This window comes from Gavialis gangeticus, unplaced genomic scaffold (genome assembly GCF_001723915.1).
Source record: "Gavialis gangeticus isolate Ggan-Ray unplaced genomic scaffold, GavGan_comp1, whole genome shotgun sequence".
Classification (NCBI taxonomy): domain Eukaryota; kingdom Metazoa; phylum Chordata; order Crocodylia; family Gavialidae; genus Gavialis; species Gavialis gangeticus.
In genome coordinates, this window is record NW_017729016.1 from 7,750,625 (window position 1) to 7,760,442 (window position 9,818).

The following is a 9,818-nucleotide window of genomic DNA, read 5'->3' on the forward strand; positions in this document are numbered from 1 at the left end:
CTGCTCTTCCCAGCAGATGTCCAGGAAGTTCAGGTCCCCCATGACTCCCACATCCTTAGCCTTCACTACCTCTGTGAGCTGACCCAAGAATTCCTGGTCAAGCTCCTCTCCCTGGTTGGGAGGTCTGTAGTAGACTCCCACCGTTTAAGTCCCTCCTCTGCCTTCTCGCCAGGCGAGGTCTCGCTTACAGGGATTTCCCAGAGGGAAAGTGGCCACACAACCCCTGCCAGGCTGCACATTATCCTGGGTTCCCCTCTCCGCCACCTCCCTGCACGTGCCAGCACCTCAGCGCTGGCTTCCTGCTTGTTTCAGCGACAGGTTCCTTCTCCCAACCCCACTCAGGGTGCAGTCAATGGAGCCTGCAGGTTTTCCTTCAGCTATTTATTTGAGTTCAGAAGTGAATTTCCCTGTGGACATGTCTTTGCCCCTCTTGCTTTCCCCGAGCGCCTCTGCTGCCTTGTTCTTTAGCTGCATAGAGCAAGCCAGGGACTGGCCCCGCTGCAGCACAACGTGTTTGTGCACTTGGTTTCTGAAGGGACAAAGACAACATCTCCTGGAGCCTGGCAGAGCTCTCCAGAAACAGCACCCACGTGCAATACGTGTGCTACGAGGACCAGACGCATTTCTTCACTGAAGACACGTTCACGGTGTGCGTGGCCAAGCTGGCCGAGGGGCAGCATGCAGCTTCCAAGAGCTGCAGGAACTTTCTCCTGGCTGATAGCAGTGAGTGCAAGCATGGATGGGTCTGGTGTTTGGGAACTGCATCCATGGCAGCATCCGAGGGGTGCGTGTCCTCCTGGCTACCCCAGGCTGGTCCTGACAGGTTCTGGCTCAGACCTGACCTGACGCTGGCCGGTGGGGGAGTGTAGCAGGAGGCCAGCAAGCCCCGTGTCCTCACTGTCACAGTCCCTCGCTGTCTCTTCTTCGTGCGGTAGCAGGGGACCGTTCTCACTTGGGTCTGCTCCGTATCTGAGCAAAGCCAGAGTGGGCTTTTTAGCCAGGACCAAAAGCGACAGAGGGATGTCGTGCACACAGAGTGTGCCACGGACTTCCCCCTGCAACCCTCAGCAACCTTTCCTGTGGGGCAGCAAAGAGGAACGTGACACTGTTGCCACAGACAGGGCACTGCAGTCACACAGGCAGGCAGACCCTCTCCCCTGCTCAAGCAGGCTCTTGCTGGGGCCACTCATCCTCGTGCCAAGGGGGAGGGGGAGGCCGGGCTGTGTTGCCAGTTCAGCTCCGAGGCAGCTTGGCTGCAAGGCCAGCGGGTGCCCAGCAGCCAGGTAGCTCTGGTGCATCAGGCACACGTTGCACGTAGGCCTGGGGCTGGCAGGGTTTCAATGCCTGTGTTGTTCTGGAAAGGAAACTGGGTGATGAGTGCAGGCTGCCAGCTAGTGTCACATGTACGCACACGTGGAGGCATGGGCTTGTGCGCTTGAAGTGGGATAGCGGTCTGTTTTTCTGAGCGCTCGTGAAGAGGAGTTTGCACTGACTCCCTGGCCCAGCGTTGCTCCATTGCACCCAGGCAGGCAGGCAGGAGCTGACCTGGGAGCCCTGCCCCGCACCTGTGGGGGCACCGGGCCACTGCGCTGGGTGAGGTGCCAGGCTCCCCCTCTCCGCTGCAAGCAGGGAGGCCCAGCCGCCGTCCCCGCTCCTCTCGAACGCCGGGGCTGGGTGTCAGTGGGACCCTTGCCACCGTGCTGCTGGGGGTGGATTGCAGGGGAGGTGGTGGCTCTGGCATTTGCTGTGTCCTCGGGGTCACGTCAGCGCGAGGCCTCAGCCTGCCTTGCTGTGCTCCCTCCACAGTTAAGCCCTCCCCACCCTTCAACCTGACGGCCACATTCTCCGACAAATACAATATCTCTTGGGAAACCATCTACCAGCACCCAGACTATTACCTCCTGGGCGACGAGCTGGAGTATGAGCTGCGGTACAAGAAGAGGAGTGACCCCTGGGAGGTAGGAGGGGAGTGAGGATGCCCATGGCACAGCCCGGGCCAGCACCCCGGCTCTGACAGGAGGGGCAGGGAGGAGACGCTACATCCTCGGGGCGTGGGCAGTGGTTTCATTCACTGGCCTCAGCTGGAAACGCTGGAAGGGGCAGGACCTGCGGGCACTGGGGCAAGGGATCCCTGTGTCGGAAAGGAGCTAGGTTTGGGGGGAGGCTTCTGGCTCGCTTGTCTCAGGCTCTGGCCTGACTGTCACCAGACGGACGCTCCCCCAGCTAGTGCTGCGGCCCACCACAGCCCTCAGAGAAGTGACTGGGCAAAGGCAGAGAGAAGCAGCCTCTCCCTCCCCTCCTGCTCCCCGTGACGCTTGCCCCAGCGTTGGGGCTGGCATGGGCGGCAGCTGTGCCCCACGCCAGCCCTGACGCTCCGGCACTTTCCCTTGCGCAGAACCAGAGGACGAAGACAATACCCGAGGACAAGCGGAGCCTGGTGCTCCTGTCCCTCGAATTCGAAGCGGGCACCGAGTATGAGCTGCAGGTGCGAGCCAGGCCCCAGGCCAGCAGGGACTTGTACCACGGCGTATGGAGCGAGTGGAGCCCCCCACTGAGACTGACAACCAGCCCTCAGGGTAAATACACCCCCCGGCCCGTGCTGCTTTTCTGCTTGTCCCCGCAGCTGTCTGATGCTAGCAAGCACTTTCCAGAAATACAGTAAAACCACTTGAGAAAAGTGGTAGGTTAGCAAAACCATTCGGTGTCACTGACAGGAAAGAGCTGAACCCACGCAGGCCATGGTCACGCGGTTCACATCCCCTGCACAGACCTCGGGCCAGGGCCCCTCAGCGCTCGTGCAGGGACAAGGAGCCACGGAGGCAGCTGTGGGGCATGCAGAAAAGCCTGCTGTATGGGGGCAACTGGGAGGCCTGGGGGGCGCAGTGGGTCTGGATAACAAGGTGCTGCTGCTGCCTGGGTGCTTTGCACGGGTTTGCCGATCCGTAAAGGGTGCACGGCAAGGATAGCGGAGCTGGTTACTGCCAGATCTTCTTGGTCCCACTGCCTGCCCCTGGGATGCTCTAGGACAGGCAGGCCCCAGCACCAGTGCTCAGGACCTGCGTCCAGATCCCTGGGTGGAGACGGGCCTGCTCACAGCTCAAGCTCCAGGTGCTTCCCTGGCCACGCGGTTCAACGAGCTGGCAGCCCAGTGCCAAGCGCGGAGCTGGCTGGCTCCCAGAGTTGCTGCCAGAGCTCAGAGCCATTGGAGGAGCCTTTGTGCAGGACTCTGCAGTCTGGTGCCTGTGAGCAGGGGCTGGGCTCCGTGACCCACCTGGCCCCTGGCAGCCTCGTGCCCTGGGAGTGCTTCCCATGGTGTTACAGAGCTGGGACATCAGCCCAGCCCATAGGACACCTCTGTATCCCTCCAGCGCTCCCCAGGCTGCTCCCATCTCTCAGCCCATTCCCCTTTCCCTGGAGGCCTGGGCAGCTGGGAAGGAGGAGAGCCCAGGACAGCGGGGGCACGAGGCTTTGCTCTGACTCCCGCCAGAGTCCTGCTGTTTGCAGCATGGCATCCCCGGGACATGGCCGGGCATGTGGGACTTGGCGCTGCCTGAGGCCCTGCTCCAGGCAGGCCCCTGTCTCCAGAGAGCCGGCCCCTCCTGGGAAAAACCCTGAGCTTCTCCAGCCTGTCCTTTCCTGCTCATTCCTGCCCAAGCCACCCCCTGACCCTGCCTGTTCTTCCCTCAGTTGCTCAGACAAGGGGACCAGGATCAGGATCAGGATCGGGATCGGAATTGGGATCGGGGTGGCTGCTGGTGCTGGGCATCATCCTGGTGGCCGCTGTCTCCATCACGCTGCTGCTGACCAAGCACCGCAGGTGAGAGCGTGGGGCTGGGGGCCCTGCCCCTCTGACCTGGCCTCGGGCCGCCTCCGATTCTGTGGGTCTTGGGATGCCAATGAACCCGGGACGTCCAAGGCCCGGGCTGCAGCTCTCCCCACGCAGGAGCCCAGGATGGGGAGGCTCCTTTCCAGGCAGCCTGATCTCCTCTGCAAAGCCCAGCCTGACCCTGCCCTTCGAGCTGGGGCTTTGCTGGAGCCGGGCTCAGTTCTCGGGCGCGCTCTGCCCTCTGCTGGAGGCTGCTCCCGGGCGGCCGACACTGCCGGGCTGCAGAGCGCAGCCGGGGTGAGCAGGGCCCAGCTTCTGTCTTGGGCTCTGCAACCCGCACCAGGCCAGGCGGCGTGAGGGCCTCGGGCGCCTGGGCTCTGGGAAACTGTGGCAGGTCCTGGCACCATGTCCAGCAGTGGAGTTGGGGAGACCACATTTCTTCTGGGGGCAGCAACTGTGACTTCAGGCGATGGCCCCCTCCCAGCCTGGGTCCCATCAGCTTGGGGCACAAAGACTTGTGTTCCCAAGGGGCTGGGGCCTGAGCGCCAGGGAGCGCGGGGCCAGCCCGAGCACACGGCGAGGGACAGCTGAGGTCACCCTTTCTGCCCTGCGGAGCACGAGGCTGGCCCCTTCCACGGTGTCTGCCCCAGGGCTCCCGTAGTGAGGCTGGCACGCCTGGGCCGTTGATGCCAGCGGCCAGACCCTGGGGCGTGGGGCGCTGGGTGACACCTGCTCAAAACTGAACTTGTGCTCTCTGCTGCTCCAGCCTGCAGGAGAAGATGAAGATTTTCATCCCGAACCCAGCTCCCTTCTTCAAGCCGCTTTACATGGTGCACAATGGCGATTTCAAGGTATGCCATGCCTGAGCTGGTGGGCTTGTCACCGCTCTAGAGCCCGGGGGTTTCCAGAGGAAAGCAGTGGGTGGGGAGAATGTCAAGCGGCGCGTGGGTGAGGACGGGGCCTTATCACGACCCTCCAGCTTGCAGGGTCAGGGGTGCAGAGGAGGCCGAGGGAAGCTCAAGCATGGTGTTAAGTGCCAAAGCCAGAGCAAGCCCTGCGGAGCCGTGGGCGAATGGGAGCCACGCTGGCATCTGAATGCAGATGTCTTGCTATCTCTTTCCTGCGCAATTTCCTGTTGTTACAGCAGCTCTTATCAGGGACACTTCATGCATCTCTTGTTTCTGCTGCTTTTCTGCTCCTTTTTGGAGACACACCTGCTCCCCCAGCAGGGCTCGTGTTTCCTTGTACTGAGCATAGAGGCTTTAGCCCACCCCAAAGAGATGGTTGGGGTAACATTTCACATCTCATGCTCTGGGCTTGTACAGCCTGCTTGCAGCCGGGTTGCAACTCTCTTGCAGGTGCCCCCAGCTCTGTATATCAGGCCTTTTGCTCTCCTCTTGCCTCCTTTACTGCTGATAACCCGAAACGGCCGCCTGCACCTCTGTGCCTCTCTGGAAGGTGGGTCAGGCCAGGGGCTGTGCCAGGATGGCTCTAGGACATACTTGCTCCTGGGACTGGATGGGTGGGGCCCTGCGTGCCCCCTTCCCTCTCTCAGAAGCGAGGGGCAGACATTCAGGACATGCGCAGACAGTGTGTGCCACTTAAGGACACACAAATGCTTTGCTCTGCTCACACCACAGGTCCATGCAGCCCAGCATCCTGTCTGCCACGGAGGCAGGGACTGGGTGCTGAGGGGTGGGTGCACAGGGCATGTCCACATCTCTACCCCCTGCCCCCCCCGTGCAGGTCCCAGCACTCACCCCAAGGTTCAGGAAGTCTTGATTCAGAGGCTGCCTCTGTCGAGCAAGCTCAACACCCACTGATGGGCCTTTCCTCCCCTTCTGATCTGGTTGAACTAGGTGAGGAGAGGCAGCACCTGTGAAGGAAGGGCAAGGGGGGTCCAGCCTCTCCTGCAAACAGCTGGTGCTGACCACTCAGAGCTGGACGCTGCGCTGCTTGGGCCCCCTGCCCGGGGACTCCGAGGAGCTGAAGGAGCCATGAGCAAGCTGTTACGGTGGAGACAAATCCTCCTGCTGCCACGAGCTCTGGTCCTCCCAGAGGGCCCGCAGCCACAGCCACAGCCCGGGGTGGAGCACTGCAGCCCATCTGCCCCTGCTTGGGCTGCCCCTGCTGCGGGAGGTGGCGAGCCAGCCGCTCCGTTCTCAGTCCCACCCTGGCTGAAGCTGAGGTGCTTCTGGGAAGTGAATGAATGTGCAGAGCAAAGACAAAGTCGCCCACGCAGCACAGCTCTGGCTGCACAGGCACAGGCTTCGGAGAGGATGTGGTGACCTTGCTAGCACCTGAGCAGGAACTTTACCAGCTGCCACGATGCACCTGCTTTAGGGCTTGCCCAGCCACAGTCTGTAGCACACGCAGGTTGCCAAAGCATTCCTGCAGGTACGGTAGGAGGCATCTCCTGGCTGTGCAGGGGGAAAGGCAGCAACAGGGCTTGGGACTTGGCAGGTAGCGAACATGAGACTCCCGTCACCCGGCGCTGATGGCGCCTTTGGAGACTCAGGTGCAGTGACAGAGAAGTGGAAGTGGAGGAGCGCTGCCTGCTCTCTGCGCTCCGCGGTGCTGGCCCTGGGGCATAGGAAGAGATTGCTGTCAGTGAGAGGTGGGAATGGCCTGTCTCCAGAGCTCCTGTCCTTTTCTCCAAAGAGTCTCTGAGCCTGGCTGAGCAGGTGGGAGAACCTCCTTGCACCCACTTATCAATAGATTAACACAAGCCAGGCCCTTTCCTCTGCAAGGGAGACTTTCCCCATGGCTAGAAACACACCAATCTGTTTCCCAGCACTGCCCCAGGTGCCTCGCTCTCCATGCAGTGGGAAGCAGCTTGGGCCCAACACTCCCCAGATGCCAGCCGGACACCCAGCGTAGTGCCAGCTTGGGCCCAACACTCCCCAGATGCTAGCCGGACACCCAGCGTAGTGCGACTGGTACGGTAGTAATGCCTGGCCCTGGCACAGCTTTTCCTAGCAGCAGGTATCGAAGCCCTTGACTGCGGAGGGCAGTGTCCTTGCCCCATTGGCTGATGCACAGAGACAGAAAACCTTTGTCTCGAGTTGCCCAGTGGGACAGCGGCTGAAGCGAGGACAGACCCCAGGTGTCCTCCTTCCCAGCCCTGCGTGCGGCTCCCGGCTCTGCTGGCTCCCTAATACAGTGGATGCAAGCCGGGCAGGGCCATACTGCATCTCCCTGCCTTCAGACTAAGAGCATGGATTGTCACAGGCTTGCGGGAGCAATGCCTGAGGTCTGCTGTGGTTGGAAGAGTATTTTTGGTTTGGTGTCAGGAGCAGCAAGGCACCTCTCAGACCAGAGGTGTGCACCTGGTCCTGAGGGGCTCACACACAAGGACTTACATGCGACACAACCCACAGGGACCCGAGCAGAGTGGAGGGGACCAGCTGGGGCTGGGCCCTGCCACAGGGAGCAGGCCCGGAGAAGGCTCAGTCTGCCCGAGGCCAAGCAGAGCCAGGGCCAGCGCTGGCTGGAAAAGCCAAGTGCTTGGCCAGAAGAAGCAGGGGGCATTGGCTGCCCGGAGCCCAAAGGGCAGAGGGGAGAATGCAAAACCAGGGAGCTGAGAGCTTTATAGAGCTGTGTCCACGTATACAACACGAGTGCCGCCAGGGCTGCGGCACCGCTGTCACGGCCCTGGATCCCCGCTGCTCCCAGGGACTTATGGCACTTGTGTACAGGGCCCTTGCTCAGCCCTGCCACCCCTGCCCAGCACAGCGGGGTGCCAGCTCCCGCTCGGCCAAGGGCAGCAGTAGTAACCTGTGTGTGTGCATGTGTTTTTGTACAGAAGTGGGTCGGCGTGTCCTGCACCAAGGTGACCCTGGATTTATTTGACTGGGGCACTGTTCTCCCCGAAGTGCTGGAAGTCTACAGCAAGCACCTGTCCAGCGATGTCCCCAAGGAGGAGAAGAGATTGCTGAGGAAGGACCCCCCTGGCAAGTCCTGTGGATCCGGCCTGGCAGTGTGTGGCCCGGACAGTCTGTCCCTGCTGTCCAGTCTGAACAGCAGCCACGGGACCCCAGACCGGTCCTACGGCCACCTCTCCATCGACACCGTCACTGTGGCCGATGAGTTCATGCCATGTTCTTCCCAGTGCCGCTGTCACAGTGCTTCCCGGGGTCACGAGCCATTGGGTGATGAAAGCGCTGGCAATGGAGAGGATGGCTACCCCAAGCTGGACCTTGATGGTGATGGCAGAGACAGCTCCAGCGCAATGGTGGCAGCTGACCTGAGCACCCAGGACAAGGTTGTTGCCTCGGGCTCTGTGTCCATGGACTTCTTGCAGGGGGAAGGGGTGGGTGGCATCTTGGGAGCCCTTTGTCTGCATCCCAATGACTGGGACTTGGGCAGCCCCACTTGTCTGCCTTCCCCCGGGGGTGACAGCACGTCCGACATGGAGGGCTACGGCTTCCCGCGCAGTGAGAGGACCATCGACGGGTACCCAACCATCTGCCTGGACCTGGACACCATTGACAGTGGCTTTGTGGACTCCGACTGTGGCAGCCCTGTGGACTGCGAGTTTGAGAGGAGCAGTCAGACTGACCCAGGGTCCGTCACGCTGGACAAGGAAGTCTCAGACTTCCCACGGAGCTACGTCAAACAGTGGGTCTCCTGCCGTCCTGCCACCCCAGTCGCCGGGACACCACCAGGCTGAGTACCAGGCACGTGCTCAGGGCTGTGGTGCTGTTCGTCACACAGCTCCCAGGCAAGGACTGACCAGGGCTCAGCAACACCATCAGAGCAGAACAAAGTGCATTTGGTGCGAACGGTGATGTGAGCTGGCAGACCCACAGAGATCAGCCTTTTCCTGGGGTTGTGTCACATCAGCTTAAACTCACTCAGGGGTCTGGCAGCTTCCCAAGTCCAGCTCCTGCCCACGGAGCTGTGGACCCAGTCCAGGAAAAGCAGACATATCTCAGGACCTGCCTTTCACTGAAGCAAATGCACAGGACATTTTGAGCCTGGCTTGTAGAGACAATGAGACTTTAAACTGACCATTCCCCGCTGTTCCCCATGAATGACGGTGGCGGCGGCTGCTGCTCCCTCGTGCGTGGGCTCTGCAAGTCCCCCTTGGCATGCGGCTCCTGTGATAGTTCCCACCCTTGGCCCTTAACTCCCTCAGTAGCAGCTCATACTTTTAGCTGTAGAGGCCCCGAATCACATCCTTTTGTCAGCGAGGCGGGAGTCACCCCGCGTGGCCTTCACCCGAACTGTAGCATGCAAGGGGCTGAATGCAGCCTGGGTCTCTCTAGGGCTTGGCAGCTGCTGCTCTGGGCCCTCTCCTGCTTCCAGATGCGTCCCCACCACCTCCCAAACACCTTAAATATGTCCTGCTCAGTGTCACGTGTCCGTGGCCTTTGGATTCATACAAGCCTTCATGGGCCGGTCGTTTGGTGGGGCTGCGCTCACACAGCTTGTGCACCTTGGCTTGGCTTGGCGGGGCCCGTGGGCACTGCTGTAGCATAACTGCGCGGGATGGCCCCTGGGCTGCCCCTGCCTGCAGCACAGGATGGATGCGTCCCCTGGTGCCCGGGCAGCTGCTGGTGTGTTGCTTGGGGCACCTGTGCTTACTGCTAATGTGCCGGTGCTAACGAGCGTGAGGGCCTGCTCCTGCAGTGTCTGCTGGGCACCAGTGGCATTTGGACTGGCAGGAACCGCAGGAACAGCCCTGATCGCTGTCCTTTCATCAGGGTGCACGTCCTGAGTGAGGCAGGGCCCCCTCCTCACTGGGTGCAAATAAACTCCTTCCTGTCTCTCCTGTGCTGGTTTCCTGCAATATCCCGGCCCCAGGGCAGAGATGGGACCTTAAGCCACTGCGCGTGGGGTGACGCGTGATGATGGGGGAGCAGGGCCCCAGGCCTGAGACCACCCGAGCCCCCAGGGATGCCGTGGCTGAGGACCTGCCTGCCAGGGGCAGCTGCCTGGCCTGAGCTCATCAATGCCTGGCATCAGACAAGTTTCATAGTTTCTCGGC

The 9,818-nt window shown here is 61.4% G+C and overlaps 1 protein-coding gene across 1 annotated transcript in view; it reads left to right on the plus strand.

Annotated features, from left to right (window-relative positions):
- IL21R (interleukin 21 receptor) overlaps positions 1 to 9,327 on the plus strand; it is a 30,247-nt gene extending 20,920 nt beyond the window's left edge. Inside the window, exons 4-9 of the mRNA XM_019512806.1 lie at positions 536 to 723; positions 1,807 to 1,958; positions 2,396 to 2,576; positions 3,688 to 3,817; positions 4,593 to 4,677; positions 7,632 to 9,327. Coding sequence (XP_019368351.1) covers positions 536 to 723; positions 1,807 to 1,958; positions 2,396 to 2,576; positions 3,688 to 3,817; positions 4,593 to 4,677; positions 7,632 to 8,498 — 1,603 coding nt within the window. The 3' untranslated portion in view covers positions 8,499 to 9,327. The remainder of the gene's footprint in view (positions 1 to 535; positions 724 to 1,806; positions 1,959 to 2,395; positions 2,577 to 3,687; positions 3,818 to 4,592; positions 4,678 to 7,631) is intronic.
- The last annotated feature ends 491 nt before the right edge of the window (positions 9,328 to 9,818 follow it).